Genomic DNA, 26,305 nt, shown 5'->3' on the forward strand with positions numbered 1-26,305 from the left:
ATAAAAAAATTTGGCAAGACCGAAGTAATAGTTAAAGATCACCTGACACATCACGGTCACGGTGATCTGGCTCTCCTTTTCTCCTAGCTTTCCCAGCTGGTTGTTAACGCAGGAGGCGTGGCGGCCGTGACGGACTGCATCGGGTCCTGCAAGGGAAACATCAGGCTGCCTGGCATCATGATGCTCGGCTACGTGGCGGCTCACTCTGAGAACCTGGCGATGGCAGTGATCATTTCCAAGGTCTGCGCTTGTTCCATTTCCTCTAGTTACTGTAGCAACGTGTTCTAACTCGGAACCACAGACGCACACTCTCCCACAGACTATAAAGTATCACTGACCGGAGTGAGGGAATTACCCGCAGAAATGTTTTCAAGGCTTATGAGTCAGTTTCCCAAAGCAATGCTTGAAATCAAGGTTTACTTTGCAGGAGTTTCAAATTTTAGCCCGTGTTTAGTATCAACAAACTATCAACGCCTCTGAGTATTAGTTTTATGTGAATATAAATATTAAGTGTAGTGGGGGCACCTGGGTGGCTCAGTCAGTTAAACATCCGACTCTTGGTTTCGGCTTGGGTCATGATCTACGGTCTGTGAGTTCGAGCCCCGTGGCAGGCTCTGTGCTGACAGTGTGGAGCCTGCTCGGGATTCTGTCTCTCCCTCTCTCTTTGTCCCTCCCCTGCTCTCTCTTTCTCTCTCAAAAATAAATAAGCTTAAAAAAATATTAAGTGTGTTTGTATTTTGAAGGATTGACTACATATTTACAGACATATAAAGCACACTTTCATTTATATGCAAAACAACTGTTAAAACGGCATACCTGGCAGTCGTCTTCATGATTCTCTGAGGTCTATACACTATACTCTCTCCTGTCATTTGGGTGGGGGGTAATAAGACGAGGTCCTCCCTTCTTTATCCACCTTCTCTCCGTCAGCTTTCATGAACTAATTTCTCTTCTCAGAGGTAGGCAATTCAGAGCACACATCAGATGTTTTTGTTTTCTTGCTCTAGGGATTTGGTCCTATCGCAATGTGGTTTTGACCCACCATGGAGTGTGGCCTTGGCACGTAGTAGGTGCTCAAAAAGTGTTTCTTGAATGAATATTGATCTCCCAAAGAATGCTGCCAAAGCCGTGTGCTCACAGCGTCTCTGGCATCCCTCTCGGGTGTGGGTTTCTTATCAGCACAGAAAACCTGCCACTCTGTGTTAAACAGAAGTGTGGGGGTTTTTTTTTTTTTATCCCTTGCTAATCCTCAGAATAAAGAGGAACCTCAGATTTTTATTTTCTACCAATTCCTTGATAATTCTTTGCTTCACTCCCCTTTTATCCTGTGCTTTTCCTTTTGTTCTTCTATTACCAAAGACCGTGATAGCAACTAGAGCGGTAGTGCTGCTTTTTGAAGGGTCGCCGCGGGGATATTATTGGGATTTTTGATTTGCAGTTCTCTGCGCATAGTCAGAAAGCCTACGCATAGGAAGAAGGATGAAAGAAGCGATTGCTTGCTCCCTGTGTTTCTTCCCCAAACTAACCAGGAGGTGCTCCCCTCCTTTGGTCTAGGGCTGCTGGCCTCTCCTCCCTAGTTCGCCTTCAGTTAGTGAAGATCCGGTGGAGGCAGCAGCAATCTGGGGCCGTCACACGGGGCTGCATTGTTCTTTCCTTTTCCTACGTGGCACTACAAGGACTAGCAACAACTCACGTTCATATAAAACTTTTAAATTATCTTTTTTAAATTTTTTTAATATTTATTTTTGAGAGACAGAGAGAGAGAGAGCGCGAGCAGGGGAGGGTCAGAGAGAGAGGGAGACACAGAATCTGAAGACAAGCTTCAGGCTCTGAGCTAGCTGTCAGCACAGAGCCCGACGCGGGGCTCGAACCCACGAACTGTGTGATCATGACCTGAGCTGAAGCCGGCTGCTTAACGACTGAGCCACCCAGGCGCCCCCACTTCATAATTTTCAAATCATATTCGTAACAACTGAGGCCAGTAAGTCAGAATCTGGGGGGATGGGCAGAAGATGTCTTCCCTCCCTCTTGCCTCTTCATTCTTAATGTATCCCAGAAGTACCGGGGTTCTGGACAGTTTCCTCCTCCCGCAGGCAGATCTGACCTTTATTGTGTTGGACGCACATTTTTAGTTGTAAGAAAGAAGCCGGTGGAGAGACATGGCGGGTTTCTTCAGGAAACCGGTCTTACTAGTAGCCAAACTGAAAGGCAGACAAGGGGTGCCTGGGTGGCTCAGTTCGTTAATCATCTGGCTCTTGGTTTCGGCTCAGACCGTGATTTGTGAGTTCAAGCCCTGCATCGGCCTCTGTGCTGACAGTGCAGAGCCTGCTTGCGATTCTCTCTTTCTCTCTCTCTGCCCCTCCCCTGCCCATATGCTCATCCTCTCTCTCTCTCTCTCAAAATATATAAATAAACTTAAAAAAATAAAAAATAAAGGCAGACAAAAAACATATATGCTCATTTGGCCTTTGCTATGGTAGACTGACCGTGTGATGGTACTGGCTTTTATGATACTAAATTTAAGGTGATAATTATTTTTTATTATTAACATTTTAAAAAGTTTTATTTATTTATTTTGAGAGAGAGAGAGAGCGAGCACACATCAGCAGGAAAGGGGCAGACAGAGGGAGACAGAATCCCAAGCAGGATCCACACTTGTCGGTGCAGAGCCTGATGCGGGGCTCAAACCCATGAACCGTGAGATCATGACCTGAGCTGAAATCAAGAGTCGGATACTTAACTGACTGAACCACCCAGGTGCCCTGAAGGTGATAATTATTATAGTCTCAAATTAGTTTGGAAATTATGCCTATACAGAATTTGGAATTCTAAATTGATTTGGTTATTTGTGTCTTCCTTGGGTTTATACGCTATGGTGCATTTGAGACCCTTTCGTTAAATTCTGTTTTGAGAGTTGGGGTAAAATTGAAGCCCGTGCAAAGTAGAAGCATGTGCTGTGTAACAAAAATAATCATTTCTGCTTTGACATTTAATCATGTTAAAATAGGAAAAACTATCATTTAAAAGTTGGCAAAACTCATAGGTCTAACAGGAGAACAGGAAAAACCTAATGGAGGACCAGGGGGAGGGGAAGAAGGAAAGAGAGTTGGGGAGAGAGAGGGACGCAAAACTTGAGAGACTACTGAATACTGAAAAGGAACTGAGAGTTGGAGGGGGAGGGGGGAAAAGAGTTGGTGGTGATGGAGGAGGGCACTTGTGGGGAAGAGCACTGGGTGTTGTATGGAAAACAATTTGATAATAAACTATTTAAAAAAAATAAATAAAAGTTGGCCAAAACACATGAAAATTATTTAGTGTTCAGGAAAATTTTTAGTGAATATATTTCATCTGAATGTCTCTTAAATAGAATTCTTGCTTGTTCGTATAATTTTGGATCTATAGTACTTATTTTGTTGTCAGATCTATTATACTTGGTGAAAGGCGGTTTTTTTTTTTAAGTATTCTAAATTAACTTTGAAAACAATGGCCAATAAAAGGTTTTAAAACCCCAAGCACTTTTATTTTGTCACAGCGGAATCTGGTTTTGCCTGTAGTCTACTAGTCGGGGACATCTGTTGTTTGGTTAAATGCCTCTCTATTTGGGGAGGAAACGCGAGCGGAGATATTCTTAGTTTAGTTGGATTGTTACAGATAATTAAGGTAAATTAGTTCTAGTCATTTTATAGACTTGAAAAGTGACAGCCCCTGTGATGTGCTCATTTATCGAACCGTTGAGGAAAAAAAGGATCAAGGCCAAAATGCTGCCTTCTAGTGTTCGAGAGACACGCAGACTCTTTAATCCCACTCTGGAGTCCTAACACTTGCTCCTTTGATCCACGCCGCAGGGTGTGCCTCAGTTGTCGCTCTGCCTGGCGGAGGAGCCGGAAGATCATATCAAGGCCGCCGCCGCCTGGGCCTTAGGACAGATCGGGAGACACACCCCGGAGCACGCGCGGGCCGTCGCCGTCACAAACACGCTGCCCGTTCTGCTCTCGCTCTACCTGTCCGCGGAGAGTTCGGAGGACCTGCAGATCAAAGTAAGCACGGCCCTTTTAACAGCCCGATGAACGTTTGTTGGATTTGCCTCATTCTTAAAAACAATGTCATGTTACACGTGTTTTAGTTATCATTATGGGTCATACTGATTTTATTAGTCGAGAAATACAAACTTATCAGAGGTGACTTTTCTTTGAAAACGAGTTACCCTTATTTCCAAACGTCAGTGATGTATTTTTAAGGAAAGCTCTCTGTAGGCTGCAACCTGGTTTGTAAAATAAACGACTGCGTTTTGCATTCTGCATTCATATTGACTTTTCTTACGGCTCGGAATTCAATAACAGGATTCTGGAGGTGGAATTAGTTCGAACTTTGGTCCTGTGAACATTAAAAAATTGGGTCTAAAAGTTTTTAAGGTGCTTTCCAAAGGTGTAGTACAGAGGGTCTTCTTGAAGCCACCATCTACCTCTTCTGACTCTAAGTCTGCTTGGTCTTTTAATAATATGTTTTTATTTGTTCCTTAAAAGAAAAATGTCCATAAGATTCACTAAGTTAAACATTTTCATATCACACATTTAAAAATTTTGTTAATTTTTTAAAAATTTTACTTTTGAGAGGTGGGAGGGGCCCAGAGAGAGGGAGACAGAATCCGACACAGGCTCCAGGCTCCAGCTGTCAGCACTGAGCCCGAACATCATGACCTTGGTCAAAGTCACGCTTAACCAACTGAGCCACCAAGGCGCCCTAAATCATGCATTTTTTTTTAAAAAGCAAGCTTTCTGAAAAACAATATTACCAGCTACTAGAATGAGTCACGAAGCATGGATTTAATTAGGATGGGTTGTTGAATAATTTTAGAATTTCAAAGAAAGAAAAAAATGTTTCCCAGCATAGTCCCTGTACTTTTTTGAAAGCAATTTTCAGAACTGACTTGGACTGAGGAAAGTGCACAGAAAAGATGATAATATTCCCAAATAAACTAACAACAGCAAGTTAAATTACATTTAAATTTTAGTTACAACAATCAATTAACAAATAGGAACGCATGTTTACTGGAGCAACCTTAGATGATCTAACAAGGCAGGAAGTTTACTTAACTAGATGGCCGAGGGGTTCTGAAAGTTACAGAACCATTTATTGGATCTATCAGTTCATAAAAGTGAATATATGTGTAGTGGTTATGTTTACGTGTTATTTCTCTTCAGATTCATTGAGGGAAGTCTACTTCTAAGGCTAACATTTTTTCAGTTTTTGCAAGACTTTCGAGATCAAAGCAATGATGTAATAGATTCAGGGCTTCCCTTACAATTCTCCAGTGGTGAGTGAATGTTGCTTGGCCGTGCGTGGAAGAGAGGCAGATTGACAATGTGCTAAGGCCTTTCCTTGTTTAACAGTTCTGTGATTCTTTGGCTTTCTGGTGAGAAACCACAATCACATTTCCAGTTCTGAGTGTCCCAGGACAGCTGATTTACATATGTGTCATTCTAACTTATGTATGTAGTTCTCTTTGTGCCTCATTTTTTTAACCCATCATCACACTTGCCTTTTCTTCCTCGATCTTTTCTCTCATTCCCTCCTCCACTCCCCCCCCCACCTCCCTCCTCATTTCTTATCCTTCCCACCCTTATCTCTAGGGGTCCAAAGCCTATGGCCTCCCCGGCAGGGTCTCCACAGGTGTAAGCTGTGGCCAATATGTAATCCTAATCATGTTCAACTTCTGGGTTATCAAGACATAAATTATGAATAGTATCTATCAGTCCTGCACTGAACAAGTTTTATTTTCCTTTAAGTTTTCGAAATACAGGAATATATTAGCTACAGCATGAATAATTAATTATGGAATCAGTAGTAATTATACTTTGAAAAACCCTTATAAATAGTATCTTAGGTAGCACTGTATATTCTTCATATACTGCTGGGTTTATATAACTTGGTTTTTAATGAATTATTATGATGTTACATTGTACAAATATCACTAGAGTAAAATAAGTTTGAGAACTTCGCCTTTCGAAACAAGATCGTTTTTATTGTGTATAAGTTTAACAAACTTAGTTTTATTAAAACATTCAGGTTTACTAATAGAAGTTAAGGTTCCTTTGGTCTATGTTTGATACAGTATTTATTTTCAGGAAATACAGTGCGTATTAAATGAAAAAGTGGGATCGTTATCAATCATTGTCCGGTCAGCAATCTCCAAGGCTTTTTAAGTCCATCCAAATATTTTCTTTTTGTTGGGACTTGATTATTATTTTTGCTTCCCCAAGCTTTCTTGGATGCTAACATTTGTTGTTTTAAAGGCTTAGCATGAAAGTCCAAGTCTGTTTGATTTGACATTATCTCAGTAGGGAAAAATGTATCCAAGAGCTTTAGGAACCGTCGAATGGTATTTCTTATTTGTTACTCTGTGGCAGCTTTCAAATTAAAGGCCACGTTGAAGTTCATTTTGTCCCAAAGGCATGTCAGCTTCTGTAAGCATTCTCTAATTGGTTCTGATCCAGGAGATCCAATGAGCAGTCTCCCTTGGAGTTGCTTGCATGTTTTCACAGAGCCTTCTATCTGCCAGCTCCTAAATTCTGTCAAATGCCTTATTAAAAGCTGGAAAAAAATCTAACTTTTATTTAACAAGTTCACCTACATATATTTTGAAAATAGTCACACAATTGCCTTTTCGTTTGTTTTGATTTAGAGGCGTCATATTGAAATGGTCCATCTTAGTTTGGGATTTGAGTCAGTTCATTTGATTACCTTAGTTATGACAGTATTTCTCAGATGACTTAATGATTGTGTTCTTGTCACCACAGTGATCTCCCTTCATTTTTTAGCAGTTTTATTGAAATATAGTTCATAGGCCATATAATTCACCCATTTAAAGTATATAATTCAATGGTTGTAGTATATTTACAGATGCAACCGTCACCACGATTTGATTTTCGAAACTTTTCATTCCCCCTTAGCAGTCACTCCATACCCTCCCAGCTTAGCTCCAAGCAACCATTAATTTACTTTCTGTCTTGGGGGGTTTGCTTCTTCTGGCCATTTCATTTAAACGGATTCATACATTATATGCAGTCTTTGGTGCCTGGCTTCTTTTCCCTTAGTGAAAAGTTTCAAGGCTCATCCATATTGTAGCACACACCAATGCATTCTTCCTTTTCATTGCCAAATAATATTCCATTGCACCATTCTACGTGTTATAACACCAGTTGATGGACATTTGAGTTGCTTCCGCTCTTTTATTGTGGTGACTAATACTGCTATGAGCATCTTGTATAAGTTTGTGTGCGGACGTATGTTTCCATTTCTCTTGGGTGTAAACCTAGGAGAGGAATTGCTAGGTCATATAATAACTCTTTTGAACATTTTGAGGAACTGCCAACCTGTTTTCCAGTGTGGCTGCACCATTTCATATTCCCACCAGCAGTGTACGAGGGTTCCAATTTTTCCACATTCTGTCGACGCTTGTTTTTCCACTATAGCTATCCCAGTAGGTGTGAACTGGTGTCTCACTGTGGTTTTGATTTGCATTTCCTGATGGCTAATGATGCTGAAAAATCTTTTGATGTGCTTATTGGCCATTTGTATATCTTCTTTGGAGAAATGTCTAATCAGACCATTTGTTCATTTTGTTCATCTAGGCTATTATATTTTTATTATTGAGTTGTAAGCGTTCTTTATATATTTTGAATACAAATTCTTATCAGACATATGATTACCAAGTATTTTCTTCCATTCTATGGGTGGTCATCAGTTTATTGACAGTGTTTTAATGGAGTTCAATTTATTAATTTTTTTCTTTTGTTGCTTGCCCCTTTGGAGCCCTATCTAAAAGGACTTTGTCTAACACAAGGTCATGAAGATTTATTCTTATGTTCCCTCTTCATTTTAATAACGATAGCTGTTTGGGCTACAACACTTCCAGATCAAAATTAATTTTTGAATAAGAAACATTCATTTTAGGCAGTTTTCATTAACTATCACCCATTAAGGAAAGCAACAATGAATAAGTTTTGTTATTTCTTTTATTTTCTGTGAAAGACAATTGAAATGGTATCAAGTATTTGCATAGTATTGACAATTTTATTTTGTTAATTACTATTCTTATGTGTGTTGTTAAGAGATTAAAAAATAATGTTGCTAGTCACTTACTGTGGGTTTTATAATAGCTTTTATTAATGTAGACAGAGTCAGCTTTTAGAAATGACAAAAAAATGAATGAATATAGAACTGTACATGCTATGCTACTTTATAGGAAAACCAGGCTGAAACTCAAGTTACCCTAAATAGACAGGTCATGACTCCTTCTCTGATATCATCATATATTATGTATATTTAAGGATAAACACTAGTTTCTAAATGCTGGGACAATTAGAAAAATTCATAATCTGTTTTTATTTTGAAGTAACAAAATTACTTGATTTACTGAAAAAAAGGACTTGTTTATACCACATAAATTCCATATAATTCACAGTAGGAAGTTGTAAGAACTATTTTATTTTGCTCACTACCATAAATAACCAAACACAAGGCATATTTTATAAAGCCAAAAAATTTTAAACCCAACATATGACATGATCTTGTGTGTAGAAAATCCTAAGGGACACACACACACACACACACACACACACACACACATACTAGAACTAATAAGACTTCAAGGTCACCAGATATAAAATCAATATATAAAAAATATATCTCAGTTTCATATGCTGGTAATGAACAATTCAAATATGAGGGTGCCTAGCTGGCTCAGTCAGTGGAGCGTGTGGCTGTTGATGTTGGGGTCATGAGTTCAAGGTCAATGATGGGTATAGAGATTACAAATAAACTTTAAAAAATATGAAATTAGGACCATAGTTTCATTCACAGTAGTATCAAAAAGAATAAAATACTTTGGAATAAATTTAATAAGAGAAAGATTTCTACCCTGAAAACTATCAAACATTGCTCAAAAAAGTTAAAGAAGGTCCGAAAAAATGGAGAGACCTCCCATGTTCAAGGCTGGAAACCTTGACGTTGTTAAGATGGCAATACTGCCCAAATTGATCTGTATATTCAATACAGTCTCTATCATAATCCCAACTAGCTTCCTCCCTCTCCTGAGCTTGAGAAACCGATCCTAAAAAGCGTACGGAAATGCAGAAAACCAGAGTAGCCAAAACAATCTTGTAACAAGGCTTACCCTGCCCAATTTGAAAACTTACTACAAAGCTACAGCAATCAAGATAGTGTGGGACTTGCTTACAAAAAGACACATATATCAATGTAACTGCATTCTGAAAATCGGAAATAGACATTTTATGGTCAATTGATTTTTCACAAAGGTTCCAAGGCAATTTAATGTGAAAAGGATGGCCTTTTCAGCAAATGGCACTGAGACAATTATTATATCCTCAAATATAAAATATTAATTTGGATCCTTATACCATATACCAGAATTAACTAAAAATGGATCATAGATATAAACATAAGATCTAAGAGTACAAACTCTTAGAAGAAACCTTGGATTAGGCATTAATTTCTTAGAAATGACACCTAAACACAAGTGATCAACGAAAATACTCCTAAGGTGGGTTTCATCAAAATTGAAAGCTTCTATGCTTTAAGACATCATTAAGAAAATAAGAAAAAACAAGCCACAGACCTGAAAAAATAATTTGCAAACAATATATTCGATAGAAGACCTGTATTCAAAATACACAAAGGACTCTTACAACTCAAAAATAAGAAGACAAATAACCCAATTAAACAATGGGCAAAAGATTTGAATAAACATTTCACCAACAAATGATCAATCAGGATGTGAAAAAATGTTCACCATCATTAGTCACCACAGAAATGCAAATCAAACCATAAAGAGCTACTACTTCACACCCACAAGAATGGCTACAATTAATAAGACAGAAAATAACAAGTGTTGATCATTATTTGGAGAATCTCAAACCTTCTTACATTACTGGTGGAAATGTAAAATGTAGCATCACATTGAAAACCTGTCTGGCAGTTTCCCAAAATAGTAATTATAAATTTACTATTATCACCCAACAACTTCACGGATAGGTATCTTCCCAAGAGAAATGAAAACATTTGTCTACACAAAGACTTGTATGGAACCTTGACGGCAGCATTATTCATAATCACCAAAAGTGGAAACGACCCAAATGTCCATCAACTGGCAAACGGACAAGCTCAATGTGACAAATCCGTGTAATGGCGTCGTATTTGACAATGAAAGAATGGAGCACTGATCCATGCTATCACATGGATGAATCCCAAAAACATTGTACTTAGTGGAAGAAGCCAGACTCCCAAGTTCACATACTATATGATTCTACTTAGATGAATTGTCCAGAAAAGTAAAATTTATAGACAGAAAGTAGGTTAGAAGTTGCCCAGGGCTGATGGGGGACTGACTACAAATGGAATGAAGTTCCTCACTGCGATGATGAAGATGTTCTAAAATTAGGTTATGGTGAGAGTTGTACAACTCTGGAAATTTACTAAAAATCCACTGAATTGTATACTTAAAATGAGTGAATTTATGGTATATAAATGATATCTCAATAAGGTTGTTAAAAAATCTTAAGCCCAAATGGACAAATAAATAAAATAATAATTAATATACTGTCATGGGGGAAATCTACATTCTTCTCTAGAAGTATGTAGTCATAAATCAAGTGTATTTCTTGACAAAGGATAGTAAAGTTCAGTGAATTTCTAGGATCATTAGACTCTTCTAGATTTCTTAATTAATAACTTAACAGTATCTCACCATGGTACAGTGGATGTGATCTGTGTTATACAGTTAGTAGACCTGATCACGAGTAGGAGTGAAGTTAAAGCTGTTGGCCTGCTAAGGTCACCACGATCCTCAGGTGGCTCACAAAGCTATGACTAGATGTGTTGGGGATTGAAAGTTTAATTCCAACTAACTTGTGGAAGAAAATTGGGCCGCATCTCTTACCTTCCTTGCTGTATTTTACCTGGTTTATGAAACAGTGTTTGAAGACAAATGTATCAAGAGATAAGGGTTATGCAGGACTGCTCAGCCCCGGGCAATGGAAAAACACAAAATTAACACAGCCTTTACTGATAGCACAATGTGATGAAAGTCTTTCCTGAGTCCATTTGCCAATTGTGCAATTCATCATGTGAGAATCAAAATGCTCCTTGATGTTCCGTAAAATGCTGCTAACCATTCCGCCGGAGTAGGATCCCAGAAGACCGGGGGGGGGGGGGGGGGGGGGGGGGGGGGGGGGGGGGGGGGCTCAGGCCTGAGAGAGAACGGGCGATCAGAGGAACGAAGCATAAAACCACACACGAGCAGGTTGGAATTCCAGGGGAAAGCAGCCGTAGGCAAACCGGATTGGGAGGCCTTCCAAAGTGAAGGGGACGGGGCTTTAATACAAGGAAACAGAGTCACAACCAGCCGTGGCCTCAGAGCTGGCCTCGGATGCGCTATAGTCACGTCAGGACCCTTCTTCAGCCACACTTGGTGTCACTGTGAAATACACAGCGCTGGGGACAGGGGGTAGGACCTGCCTGCTTGTGGATAACACACTCCCTGCTGCTCAGGGCGCCTTTTCTGTACAGCCAGGTGGCTCTTCTCTGTGACCGGGGCACCTCATATCTGCAAAGGCTCACTGAGTAATACACGCTATCTCTCTGACTATACACCTAGAAGTCATGAAACCTTTTAGAGAACACAGACTGTCTGATGATGACTTTCTACAATAAACTGAGTGTTTTCTATTTGTTGCTTGGAAGGAACAGGACATGTTGGTTATCTCACAGTTTAACATATACAAATGTTTACACTAACCAAATATAGTACATACTCATTTAGAGTCAACAGCTTTATGCTTTTTAATTTTACTTTGCTCACAGGTTATTTTAAGAGATCAATACTATACCGTACATCCTAAAATTTAGCGTAAAGCCAACCGGCTGGGTGGGGAACTCAATGCCAGATAGGAGTTTTTCTGACAACTATCCTAAACACCTGCAGGCTAGACCTGGAGATTCATCGTATTTTCAAATTCTAGGAACATGAGCCATGGATTTTGGTCAGGCTTTGATCATTACTTTGGTCTGTGTTTTGCTTTGCATTTCCATAGAGTAAAAAAGCCATAAAGAGTATCCTACAAAAATGCACCTATTTACCGGCCCTGGAGCCGTTTCTCTATGATGCGCCTCCCAATATTCTGAAGCACGTGGTTGGACAGTTCAGTAAGGTAAGAAGTGCTCTCTTTTCTGGAAGGGCGGGAAGAACATTTAAATGACATGTTAATTTTTTTTCCCCGTTGGGTCAATGTCTTCTTCTGAAAGATGGAAGCAGGGCTCTACTCTTTAGTTCTCACTGATTGTAGTGACAGGGAAGGTAACACAGGTTAATAAAATTCATATAAGTTAATAAAATTCACACATAAATAATTCATACTTCCTTCTTCACATTTTCCTCTCTGCCTCTGTACTTTTTTAGTGTTCTTGGGGAGAAAAAAGTATGTCAACGTATAAAAACCTCTTACTACAGATAGTTTATATTGATGGGTAATTTAGTAATTATCCTGGTGTGTGTTAGTCTCACTCAACACTGCAAAGATCTTATAAAGAAGAAGAAAAAGGTCTCTGAGCCATTTATGACCAAGTCCGTGCACTTTACTGGAGACGCTTTCAGAGGGTCATTTAGAGGTTTATTGACTTATTTTATGAACAGTTTTAACAAATATAGCCATCATATTTCTTAGATCATTGCAGATTAAAAGCAGCAAGGTAGAAAGGTCGGGCTGCTGGATGTAGGCTTAGCCAGCAGGATTGTCTGGCTACTGCGAGCAAAGGCTGAGAAAGAGTGCCGGCATTCCCACAGCCACCGCTGGCCAGGGCGCTAACCTTAGGCTGTAAAGAACTGCTTAAATGGTGCTCAGGAGATTCGATTTAAGAAAATGGGGTCTTTGGAAGTAGCATCCCATAGCGGTTATGAACTCAGGCTCTGGAGTTAGGGGCCTGGATTTCCTGTTTACCAGCTGTAATATCTTCAGCAAAGTCCTGAGCTCTCTAAACCTTGGTATGATTCCCCACGAAACAGGGGTAATGGGAGTTCCTATTCTAGAAGGTCATTGTAAAGATTAAATGAGATGTTACATATGTGAAGAGTGTAGCTTAATCTCAGGCACATATTAAGCACTCAACCCCCTCCCCACACTGAAAAACCCAAAATATTTTTAAGAAATAGAACACAGAAGTGTGGTTAAGGTCGATTTTAATAAATTAATAAACATAGATGGGGGTCAAATTCATTTGAACAGTTAGGAAGCTACGTAATGGAGGCACTACTCTTTGTATACTATATTTCTCCAAACAATGATGAGCAAAAACTATATATGGTTACAACTTTTTTAAAAACGTTCTTATTTTATTTTTGGGAGGGAGAAAGAGAGAGAGAGCGAGAAAGAGAAAAAGCAGGGGAGGGACAGACACAGAATCTGAAACAGGCTCCAGGCTCCGAGTTGTCAGCACAGAGCCTGACACGGGGTTCGAACCCACACCTGTGAGATCATAACAGGAGCCGAAGGAGCCAACCGACCAAGCCTTCCAGGCACCCGTATATTGTTACAACTTTTAAACTAGGCCCTGCACCTGCTCCCGTCTAGTTGCAGGTACTCATCTGAAAGACAGTACTATCTTCTAACAGCTTTCGGTTCTCCGCCCCCCATGGTCTCCAACAGCTTGGCTGAGCCTCCAGGACCTGAGTCACTGAGCCGTAGGTTTCACGTTGCCGAGGCTGCCTCAGGTTATGGTTCTGTGTGCCAGACACTTATGTTCTGTTTCCCCTTCTAGAAAAATAAGCAAACTTTTTTCTCCCCGGGGCACCAGTTAAGAAGCTGAGCGGCGAATCTGATCAGCTGAAAGGGGGCGAGCGGCTTCTTTGGAGGCATCAGCCCTTGAAAACAAACAGCAGACATTATTTCTGGAAGTTTTAGTTTATGGTCTAATTGTTTGGGCGACTGAGTGAGGTATTCTAGTTTTATTGCACTTGCTAAGAAAATAAAGGCTGACCTGAACTGAGTTCAAAATAAGTGACTAAGCCGGTGGGACTTGCGGAAGTTAAAATAAAGACACGTACCATGTAGCACATAGTCTTACAAATGTGCCTTTGGGAGTGTTTGCTTCAGGCAGAATTTTGTGTTTTCTTTTCTTTTTTGAATTTATTTATTTATTTTTGAAAGAGATAGAGAGGGAGAGAGAGAGAACAAACCCTAAACAGGTCCTGAGCTGTGGGCCCCATGGGGCTTGAATTCACAAACCGTGAGATCTTGACGTGAACCAAAATCAAGAGTCGGACACTTAACTGCCTGAGCCACCCAGGGGCCCCTGTGTTTTCTTTCTCTAAGGATACCCGAGCACTAGGAAGAGATGAGAAAGCAAGGCAGAAGGTAAAAAGACATTCGTTTAATGTGGGTGGGGACCGAGATAGGAGGGAATGAAAACTCTCCAGGCCAAACAAAAGATTTAAAACAGATGTATCTGTAGGCTGTTTCAATGTTTTAGAAATACAGAATAGTGTCATCTCTTATTTATTGCCAGTCGGTGGGTAGCAAGATCCTTTTGTAATTTTAAAATGGCTACCTGTACCCAACGCTCTGTTACACACTGGGGAATAGACAAAAAAGAGCGAGACCACGTTCTTCTTCAAGGAACTTTATCAGCTAGCTGGGGAGACCAGACGAAACAATTAGAAACTCTCTTCTTTTTTAACTTAAGAAGGAATTAGTGAATGCGGGCTGAGCTGTTCTGAGTGTCCTTCAGTGGAGGAAGTACAGGGGAATAAAGCTGGTCTTTGAAGAAAGAGTACGAAGAGAGGGGTAGGAAGGGTGTTTCTGAAGCTGGTAATTGAAGGATTGTGAGGCAAGTGCACGGATGGTCGTTTAACGGAACGCTGCGAGAGAAGAAGATACCTCATCCCCGGACAAGAGGCACCTAGAGAAAGTTTCTGACGCCTGAGCCGAATCTTCAACAATGAACGAGAGCCTAGCAAATGCGTGCAGATGTGGGGAGGGTGGAAGAGCATTCCGGAAAGAGGGAACAGCCCAGGTAAAGGCACGAAATGGCCCAGCATGCACCCATGGAGTTTACTGAAACAAAATTTAGGACACAGTTTGGTAGGGAAGGAAGCTGTAGAGGTGTTTAGGACCTGAGTCCAAAAAGGCCTTCGATGCCTCATTAAGGAACTCGCCTTTAATCCCGTGGGTAGTGGAGAGCACCTCAGTGGGTGTAAGCAAAGCAGGGACACTGCTTTACTTTTACACACACGAGTGCATCCCTGTCCCCTTGCCTTTTTTCCATCTCAATGTAAAAAGCTAATACATTTCTAAAAAGACCACATTTTACTTCTGTCAGCAAATTTGGGTTCATTATGTTACAGATGTATTGCACATAAATTCTCCTCTACATCTCCTCAGATACATTATTTATTTCCACGAGTCATAACTGCACTTGGAAAAGGAAAGCTGACAATTTTATGTGCTTGACTTCTCGAGGTCCTGCCGCACGACAGCAAAGCGCGACGGCTTTTTGTAACCAGCGGCGGGCTGAAGAAGGTTCAGGAGATAAAAGCCGAGCCCGGCTCCCTCCTTCAAGAGTACATCAACACCATTAACAACTGTTACCCGGAGGAGATAGTAAGGTGGGAAAAGTGGACTTTGAGTGGTTCAAAGTTATAATGTCGTTTTTGTTTTTAAATCTAGATTTAGCATCCACCGTGTCAACACGTGGTCTCTGAAATGCTACATAAGACCAACGAATACCTTTACTTCTCTCTTGATCTCTTCCCCCCCTCAAATTTAATAATGTTCTGATTGACACACACGTCTCCAGATCAGACTGGAGTGTCATTTGAGACATAGCGATACTAACACATGCTTTACGACAGAGCACCCAATGCAGAGACCAAGTTAAATGAACAGTCTTTAATGTGAAATTGATTTAGAAAGGGCCTACAGACGCCAATTTTCATAGTTCCCTGCATATTATTTGTCTGCCGTAAGCTCACATATATATTAATAGGAGCATCACAAATAGAAAAGAGATGTCAAGTGGCAAAAAGGAAGTTACTATCTGTATTTGAAAACCAATCACGTTTGTGGCATGCAGGTGCCTCATAGTAATGAAGCAGTTAGTTCTCTTCAAGATTAATTTTTTAATAAGGTTGATTTGTAGAGCATTACACCTGAGGCTCAGTCCTTTTAAGTCTAAAGAACTATACCACAAATACCAAAATAAATAAAAGCAAAGTTCCCAGGAAAAGATAGAATGATTTAAGCAACTGAGTTTTGAAAAATGCCCATAAAATATTCAAGAATTAAAGGCCATATTTATCTGTATTTGTCTAATCCTACATTCATTTCATACATTCCCCTCCCTTGCTCATGCTCTCTGTCTCTCAAAAATAAAAAGCATTTAAAAATTTTTAAAAAATAACCATCTGTAGCTAGTGGCTACCATATGAAACAGCACAATTTTTTTAAGTTTTGGTTTTTCTACTTCTTGCCATCTATATAAAAAGCACCCATCTGTGTCTGACCCATTTATCAGGCCTAGGAAGGTGAGGCGTGTTTTAAAATTTGTAACTAAGCGAGAAACAGCTGTGACTTTACTTGAAAGAGACCCACTGTTGAAAGACAATTTTTTCAAGTGTCTGATGCCTTTAGAGGAGAAACATTTTTTAGGATAACTTTTTATGTATGCATGTGTCTGATTAGCTATGACTGCCCATAAATACACTATTAGGAAAATACTGTTCTGTTTTGTCCACCTTAACTGGACAAATTGTATAAGAAATTAGTATAATATAAATTGTGGGTTTTTAAGTCATGCATCCAAAGATAGGTAAAGGTAACAAGGACAAAGCAAATGTTGAACATTAGATTTTATCTGGAAAGAATACCTAGAAGGCCTAATTATTTTGAGTTTTTGGAAAATTTTAAATTATACTTAGATGATTTATCTGTTTATTATATTCTAGAATGCCTGCCAAATTTTATTTGACATACTTTTAGGTGCCTGCAAATTCTTTCCACAGATATGAGGCATACCATAATGCATTAATCAGTATATTCAATACTTCTATACTACGTATTTTACAAAATGTTCAATTTGTAAATATAAATTTTAGTACTAGAGATGCCCCAAAGCAATGAAAATAACTAATTTCCTAAGTTTGTATGATAGGATATTTGTAAACAATTTAATAAATAGTTCTTTAATGTGACTTATAATCCCAGAAAATTTTGTTTTTATGGGTGACCAGATCTGATTAAAACATACAGTGAGAATAATCTGTAAGGCAATCATAATGCAGACACTGATTAGTAATGATAGACCGTATTGCCTAACTTATGAAAAAACCTACTAGGAATGATCACTAAAGCAACATCAATCATTTAACATAATAAAAACAGTCTCTATAATAAGATACTATCACTGGATCTGAGTATCTTGCTTCGAAAATACTTCTGTGCATTAATTAATAGCCCTCAAATAGGCTCACGGTCTTGTGAGTTGGTGCTTCCTTCCTTGATAGTCTCTAATCTTATGCACAGAGCATTACTGGAGCTTAATTATTCAGGGTATGGTTGAGGTTTCCCTGATAGAATTAATTTAGATAAATATCTTATATTGAATCTTTTGTGCCTACTGTGATGAATCACTTTACAAGTATTTAATAGAAAAATTTTCTTTTTCAGGTATTATTCCCCTGGATATTCAGAAACACTTCTGCAGAGAGTGGACAGTTACCAACCACTTATTAACTAAGCCAAGCTCTGTTTTTATACGCTAATTCACAACAGAGTATTATGAATGATAGCTGTTAAAGTTCTTTCCAAATACTTGAACTAAGTACATTCTAGATTTATTCAGTGTGAAATACCTTTGGATAATATTTTCTAAATTTATGCAAAGAAAATTAGTGGCCTGAATAAATGCAAATTGTTCATGTGCACAGGATTTGCTCTAAGGGTGAATTGTAAGAAGACACTGAAGGGGCTAAGGCATTTGTTCTGTAAACACCAGTTCGCAAACACACACACCTCCAACTAGACATAGATGAACAATGACGTTGAAAACCCTTGGTTATTTTGGCCAGTTCCTCGTAGACACAGGCAAGGAACACTGGCCTAGCACATTCCCCAGGAGGACATCGGAGGGAAATGTCAAAAGAGGAAATTGATAACAGAAGTACAAGGCACTTGAGACTCTGATGCTCTTTATATAAATGCATTAACCCAACATTTGGAATCTCTGGATAACCTGTCAGATTTTCCTAACCAGGAAGCTCTCCTCCTCTTGATGCCAAATTTTCTAAGCTCTTTTCTCACCTCACCGAAATGGTTCCTTATCTTTCATGGGGCTGGAGAGGAAGGGAGTCACTTTAGGCATTTTTTTCCCTGCAGACATGCTTCCCATTTCATTGAAAGGTTCCTGAGTCCAACCCTGCTCATAAATAACAAAGGAAGCAGGCAAGTGGGTCCTTAGCATACCCTGTCATAGCTTCACTTTCCCAAGTTCTAAAAGCACATTTCCAGGGATTTAAGAAATAGTGTAAAAAGACCACCACCAGGCTTGGACTTTGCATGAATTTACACTTAAGGTGCAGAAAGTGGGTAAGAGGGAGTTTCAATTAAATTTTAAATAAAAGCAACAGTAGAATTGTCGTCTGCATGTTTCCTGGAGTGTTAATTCTGAACTTGGGGAGCACAGAAGTAGGTTTAAGAGTCTTGGTTACCTGCCACGCGCGTGTGCGTGCGTGTGTGTGTGTGTGTGTGTGTGTGTGTGAGAGATAGATAGATAGAGAGAGAGAGAGAGAGAGTCTGTCTTTTGATCTAAAAGGAGATTCCTTGCAGTGATCTTCCCCGGAGGCCTGGAGAGGAGGTGAATGACAACCACAGAGCCCGGAGGCCACAGAGTTTCCAACCAGGCCAGCTTTCAAGTTTCCTTCTTGGATTCTTTCTCTCCCACCTCCCCACCCCCCGCCTCCGAAAGAACCTTCCCATTTAATTTTGGTATTTTCTGGATTCATCTGTTGTCATTTCCTAACAGGGCATAACTTTGTTGCATCTTTTTTTTTTAATTGTTTCTTTCTTTTGGAAAGAGCACAAGCAAGGGAGGAGCAGAGAGAAGGGACAGAGGATCTGAAGTAGGCTCTGCACGGACAGCAGTGACCTGATGTGGGGCTTGAACTCACAAACTATGAGATCATAATCTGAAATCAGACACTCGACCGACTGAGCCCCCCAGGCGCCCGTTGCCTCTTTATAAACTCCATCATACCCAAGATGGTCCCATTTCTTTTTGCCTTATATCAGCCTAGGATTGCTTGCAATTTGACTTTTTAATACTTTCTGGGGCCTACTTTTTTTCTTTGATTTATTACATAAGAAAATAATTTTTATTTTCCGTGTATAAAAATGTGTAGCTTTCCTTGGTCTCCTTCATGCCTGATCAGCTTCTCCTGTCAACAACCTGAGAAAATAGAGGTAGTTTTCATCTTTCTTCATTAACACCATTTTTCTTTGACGGCCATGTTGGTAATGACGAAAACCAGCATGTCTGTGTTGAACCCCCCCAGCTGTTATGGGAACGGTGAACTTCCTGCCACGTATTTCCTGCCACTGTATGTTGACACAGTTTTTCACTTCATACAGTATTTCAGACTTATCATAAATATAAAACATTTAATAGTGTTTGGACACATGCTATAATTTTATCATATGCAATTTGGAAAACACGCTGAAATGTTTCTTACTATGAAACACTTAAGGCAAAATTAAGCTTGCTTGCTTTATTTTTAAAATTTTTTTTAATGTTTTATTTATTTTTGATACAGAGAGAGACAGAGCATGAGATGGGGAGGGGCAGAGAGAGAAGGAGACACAGAACCGGAAGCAGGCTCCAGGCTCTGAGCTAGTGGTCAGCACAGAGCCTGATGCAGGGCTTGAACCCACAAACGTGAGATCTGACTGGAGCCGAAGCCGGAGGCTTAACCGACTGAGCCACCCAGGCGCCCCAAGCTTGCTTTATTTTTAGAAAAGTCTATCATGATGAGATTTTTTTTTTGAGAGAGAGAGAGAGGGCACATGTGCAAGCTGGGGAGGGGCAGACGGAGAGCAAGCGAGAGAATCTCAAGGAGTCTCCATGCCCAGCACCTGTGGGCTCATGACCTGAGACATTTCAACAGTCAGAAGCTTAACCAACTAAGCCACCCCGGTGCCTCATGCCCCACTATTATGAGACTTTTGAAAAACTAAAAAAAAATTGTTTTTATTTGAGCTAGAACAAAATAATGCCTCTCCTTGGCGGTATTCTCTTTGATACGTTCACCCCTGGTGTGAATTTTGTCAATTCCTACTCTCTGGGCAGAACAACCCTGTGTCACTGCTCTCTCTCCCTGCTCCAGTTCATTTAAAAGTCAACTGTCATTAGGATATTTCACTTAGCTGATATTTAAGACTTCAGGAATGGAATGCTTGAACCTTCTTATGGATTGAAATTTATTATTCATACCGTTTAGCTGTTGTGAAAATAGGTGCCCGATCAGTGGCGCTGAGAAGAGGTGCGGGAAATCCGGGTTCTAGCCAGAGCGGTAAATAGGAAGCGGTGAGGGCACGTGGCCAGCTTACTCACAAGATGCTTATGAACGAGCCTGCAGTCATGCATGTAACAATTCTGTAACTGCTCCGTTCTGTGCAGACCTGTGACTTAAGGGGAAGCTGACAGTCAATAACAGATCACACATTAGGGCTGGCAATTGGGCACACCAGGCCCCATACTTTTTGGTAAGTGGAGTTGACACCAGATGATTTATGACAGAAAAAAATGACATTGGCTGCCCTCGTGGAGTTTACCGGTATGAACACATTTGCCCAGATGCAGGGAGTAAAACAGGCATGAGACACAGGCATGTTTCATGTAAAAGCTAATGACAGCCTCGTATACAGGAGACTGGCCTGTGTCTCTTTTTTTTTTTCAAGATTTTATTTTAATTCCAGTTGGTTTTCGCCTTTTTTCCTAATCGTTTTCCTCTTAAACTACCCTCTGAAAAAAAGGATTAAAGAATTGCTCATTTCTAATCTTGATTTGAGGTCCTGCACAATATAAACCCTGACCTTAAATTCCTCAGCGAGGTCCCTCTCCATTCCAAGATATCAAGGTCAGAAACTGACCTTGAAAGAATGAAGGATTTGTCCCTTTTCAAATCAGCAACACTTTGATTAAGTTAGGTGCTAGCGAATGCTGAGCCTTGTGTATACTGTGGCTTATTTTACACAAAATTCACTGTCTAGAAAATATTGATTTGTGGCTATTCTGTTTCAGAGATTAAAAGCATCAAATGACAGTAATTACTATAACTTGCATTTACCAGTTGGACTTCGGACTTTTAAAATACAATTGGTCTATGCAATTATTTTTCTAGTAATATGAATGCTTTTGTTTCTAAGAAGCCTTCATAGGGCATAAATTTAGACAATATTCAGTGATATTGCTTTAAAGAATGGTTTTACTGTATTTGAGTAAGTAATCTTTTTAAAAAATTAAGCAATATAGGAAAAGAAAAAGCAAAAAGCAAACATATCACTACAAATCTCACAACCCAGAAAATAAATGTCATTAACAAGTGGGCACAATTCCAAATACCTCTCTGAGCCTTTGTACAGGTAAAAAAGAATTTAGAAAAGTGTATTCATGCTATCCATGCTTTTTTTAAAAACAAAAAACCAAAAACTATTTCACAGAAGATGGAGGTTTTCATTTTTTTTTATTTCAGTGGGTGTAGGGAAAATGTCTCCTCAGTGCTAAATTAAGGATCAATATAAAGTATTTAAAATGGGCTCCTTTTACTAATGATTGACTAGGATTTGCTACAGAGATTTTACCTTTTATGTTTTCTGGTTTTCTTAGGAGACTTTTTTCATAAGTGATTCTATGAAACATACCATGAAGTTGAACGTATGTCTTTTTCCTTTCTCTTCACACCTGAAGCTATGATTTTGTGAATGGTGTAGAGATTATTAACCTGAATGCTCGGTATGGCTTATCAGTTTTACAACACTAGGTCAGGAATATTACACTAAAAAGATATCATTTTGCAAGGTGGGTTGCTGTGGATATTTATACATTAAATAAAGCCTGTAATTTTTCCCATGTAGAGAGAATTTGTGGCAATGCACTCCTGCTAAAATTTATACGAAGATAGAAAATGTATACTGATGACAAGTATTCTCAAAGTATTTTTGCGTAGAAACAAGTCCAAGCCTTTGGGAACCACTGTATAACTTATATTAAGGTCTCTGTCATCTGTAGTGCATACAGTTGAAAACGTACAGATGATGAGGCGCCTGGGGGGCTCAGTCGGTTGAGTGATTAGGCTCAGGTCATGATCTCACGGTTCGTGGGTTCGAGCCCCGAGTCAGGCTCTGTGCTGACAGCTCAGAGCCTGGAGCCTGCTTCGGATTCTGGGTCTCCCTCTCTCTCTGCCCCTCCCCTGCTCCATACATACATAAATAAATAAAACATACAGACGTAATTTAAATTCCAAAAGAATGTCGTGGCTCTCTCACCTTTTCCTTCACTCACTCAAGGATGTCCTTTCTTTTGGACAAAACGTGCCCCGCTCTCTTCCGGCCCCAGTGGTGGGGAGCGCGCAGTAGCGCCAGCGGCCGGCTGGGCTGGGCGTCAGGGCAGCACGGCTCTGCGTGGTCCCGTCTCTTCAAGTCCCTACGCCTTCGTTTCCTGAAATACCATCGTGTGGTGCCCGGGAGCACAGGCTCCAGAGTTGGAGACCCACGCCACAATCTCAAAACTGCTACCCCCTATCCCGGCGGCCTTCAGCGAGCTCCCAGTAGTGCCCACATTAGAGGGTCCCGAGGATGAAATGGGGTGAATGAGCACAGGGCCTGGCCTGTAGTAAGCAGTGGCACCACCAACTCTACGGTGTTTTAGAAAAAGGTGCTCAGTCCTCAGGATACTTTACTTTCATCTAGCAGAAATTGTTGTAATATTCTGATTTTTAGACCAAGACACTTTACTGCCATCTGCTGGAAAATTCTCTTAATAAATATGCAAATCCATTTCTGTGATGTGAACCATGTCCCCTTAGGTGTGCTGGTGCTCTTGTGGAGTACACAACCTGCACAACTGTGCACAGCCGTGCTCGGCAGATCATATTTGCAACTGTTCTTTTCTCTTCTGCATATGGGGTTTGGAAGACAAGCCGAGATAAACAATGCTATTATATGAAGCAATTCATTTTTTTAAAAATCAGGGAGTCAAAGTTATCTCTGTAAGTGTAAATCTCTAGTTTGTTACAAAGCCTGGACACATTTGGGCTTATTCTCTCACTTCCCACTTTCCACACAGAAAAATCCACAATTTAAGTTAGAGATGCTGATTAAGCCATTATCCTGACATTTATAACAACCAAAAGAACACATATGGGACATATATATATATATATAGTCAAGGTATGTTTTGGAATAATCCATATAGCATTTTAATCTTGATTTTAAAAGTTAGATCCAAAATCTTACTTCATTATTGCAATGCGCAGACCTCTGGAAAGCAGCCCTGCCGGGCCTCGACCCACCTTTCTTCATCCCGGAACCTAGGCAGGGTATGATGGGTGACCCTCTTCTAACCAAATAGCCTTCATAGAAGGGATCATTGCAGGACCTTTTGGTGCACCAAAGGCAAAAACGTGGCTCTTTTTCACACCTAGCAGTATAGTCATGAAGGAGACTGATGGCAGTTGGGTGCGGGGGAGTTTGCTGATAATGAGAATACTTTTCCAGAATGCAGGACTCATCTTCCTGGCAAGGACCCGAGGTGCTAGGAGGGCTCCTGCAAGTTTGGAAAAAGCAACACCTCCTACTAAGTGAAGTGGAAACGTTGCACCTGCAAAGGCAGACTGGCTGCAGGTATCAGATGCCTCGGGGTGGACGCGCCAGAGTGCAGACCCACACAGGGCTGGAAAACCACCAGCTGACTCTGCTCCAAGAGGAGCCCAGAGGACGTGCCTTTTACCAGAGTAACCAGAGTGTCAGTGGAGATGCTCTTCCACATGCCTGGGTGGACTGGTGGAGACGCTGTTGTAAAACTGAGCTCCTTAATAGGGCTGATGGGATCCCGAAATAACCGAGGCCGGGTGAATACTTAACCGTCAGAAGCAACGTGCGTGCAGTTATTGCAAAGGGCTGCAAAACTGGAATATCAGCCAGGATCCAATCCATAGACAGCCATGGATGCAGTGAGCAGAACTCAGTGTTTCCAGAGGCGGTCAATAAAAGTATCAATTTGTAATATATAGATTTTTTTTTCTTTAATGGATGGTTGGCAGGCTAAGGGCAGCTTGGTCACAGTCACTTCCCCAGTTCCTCACATCAGGAACCAGCTGACAGACGGACAGGCTGGTCGCTGTGAAGGTGGGACCTGATATACCTCTCTAAGTAGACTCAGTTTCCCCCTGCATTTCAAAATACTGCCCCAGCCCTTTCACTGGGTGGCCGAGCGCTGCAGCAGGCCGAGGCCCGGGGAGAGGCACCCTGGCAGACCACTCAGCAGGCCCTGTGGTAGCAGAGGGACCTGCGGTGGGAAAGTGCGCACGGTCACTGGGAATCCCAGGAGACGCGCAGCCAGGCTCCCGGGACTCCGGAGCAAGGGCATACGCTCTGTAGTAAAGAACTTTATGCCATTTGGAAAGAAGCTCTTCTAGACGAATGCCCCTGATGGAGAGAGACCAAATGACCCTGGGACATCAAGTGAGTCTGCGCGCAGAGATAATCATGAGCTGGGTCCTGCCAGACCCGGCAGGCCAGAAGCTGGGGGAGCCCCGCAGTGGCAGTCCATCATGAAGTCAGAGTGTAAGACGCTCACACGCATGAGCAGGAGGGCCGGAGGGCACATGTGAGTGGTGGCCCAGACCTCCATGTCATCCACTGCTATCTCTCCGGCATTCACAACTGTGGGGTCCCAGCCAGCTCACCACTCTGGCCACACAGGGGTGTCTGCTGGGGGCCAGCTGACAGAAGAGGAGAGAGGCCACGGGTGAGCGGGCCCAGCACGAGCGTGCGAGCCAGAAAGAGACACTGTTGCACTGCAACCGTACGTGGGGTGACCCTGAGAGAGTGGTGAGGGGAGCTTTCTGGCCATGCACTTGGTGGTCTGCTTTGTGTGGAAACAAGGATAGTTCAAGGTAAGAATACTCAGGGGCTCACGGACAGCGGTAGATGGGGTGGCAAATTGGTCAGAGGCTTGGAAGGAGAAATAATCAGAGTATCATGGATAATGTGGGGACGCAAGTATGAAGAAATCTGTGTCCCATGGTCACGCATCGCAAAGTGCCACTATCAGACATTAAGCGACATTCATGACTCAGCCATGGACACGAGCCAGTCTCTCTCATGGGCTGCCGTAGTGCAGGCACAACAGACACTTAAGTGGAGTAGCCATGGCGGTGGGGGTGGCGGCTGCGAACATGGCTTCCGCTCACCAGGGTTGGTCCAGCCACTGCTTCTACCAAATGTCCAACTGTCAGTCACAGAAACCACTGCTGGCCCCCCAGCACAGCACCATCCCTCAAGGTGACCGACCAACCATTTGGAGGTAAACTGACAACCTCTCCCAGCCCGTGGGAAGCAGGAATTCATCTTGACTAGGGTTGCTTGTTATGTGTTCTAAGTCTGAGTTTTCCTTTCCTATCCATGGGACTCAGCCAGCCAACATCACCAGATGGGAATTAAGAATGTTTGATCTACTGTCACAAGACCCCAGTCGGTCCTGCCTTGGGCCAAAGATACACCAGTCCAGTCCCATACTGCATCACTCTTCAGCCACTGGCTTGACGCAGTGGTGGATGGTCTCTTAAGACATGGTTGAGGCTCCTGCTTGGAGATGATACCGCTTGAGGTTGAGATGCCACCCTACATCAATAACCATTATATGGTTCCCTGTAGGTAGACTGGGTCCAGGAACATGGGGGGAAAGTAGGTGGCATTCCCAATGGTACACTTGGAAAGTTTGTGCTTTCTGTCCCCAAATTTTAGACTCTGTGGGTCAAGAGGTCTTGTTCCCAGAAGGGTAATACTTCATCAATGGGCCCAGAGTCCACTGTACTTTACAATCTAGCTACTACTCAAATCACTTCAGTCTCCATGTGCCAAGAAACCAGCAGTAAAGGAGTCACTATACTAGCAGGAATCACCATTCTTGATCATCAGAAGTGGAGCTCTGTTCCAGAATTCAGAGAGGGAAGAGTGTTTGG

The 26,305-nt window shown here is 41.2% G+C and overlaps 1 protein-coding gene across 4 annotated transcripts in view; it reads left to right on the plus strand.

The window, feature by feature from the left end:
- SPAG6 (sperm associated antigen 6) overlaps nt 1–18,704 on the plus strand; it is a 64,416-nt gene extending 45,712 nt beyond the window's left edge. For 2 of the 4 annotated variants that reach the window (XM_029955794.1, XM_029955796.1), the window contains 5 exons: nt 88–240; nt 3,846–4,037; nt 12,111–12,227; nt 15,531–15,676; nt 17,736–18,704. In XM_029955794.1, the coding sequence (XP_029811654.1) occupies nt 88–240; nt 3,846–4,037; nt 12,111–12,227; nt 15,531–15,676; nt 17,736–17,805 (678 nt within the window). In that variant the 3' untranslated portion in view covers nt 17,806–18,704. Of the gene's footprint in view, nt 1–87; nt 241–3,845; nt 4,038–12,110; nt 12,228–15,452; nt 15,677–17,735 lie in introns of those variants that run through there. The other 2 variants (XM_029955795.1, XM_029955797.1) reach the window with 2 other exon arrangements.
- The last annotated feature ends 7,601 nt before the right edge of the window (nt 18,705–26,305 follow it).

The sequence above is a fragment of the Suricata suricatta genome, chromosome 10 (genome assembly GCF_006229205.1).
Source record: "Suricata suricatta isolate VVHF042 chromosome 10, meerkat_22Aug2017_6uvM2_HiC, whole genome shotgun sequence".
Classification (NCBI taxonomy): domain Eukaryota; kingdom Metazoa; phylum Chordata; class Mammalia; order Carnivora; family Herpestidae; genus Suricata; species Suricata suricatta.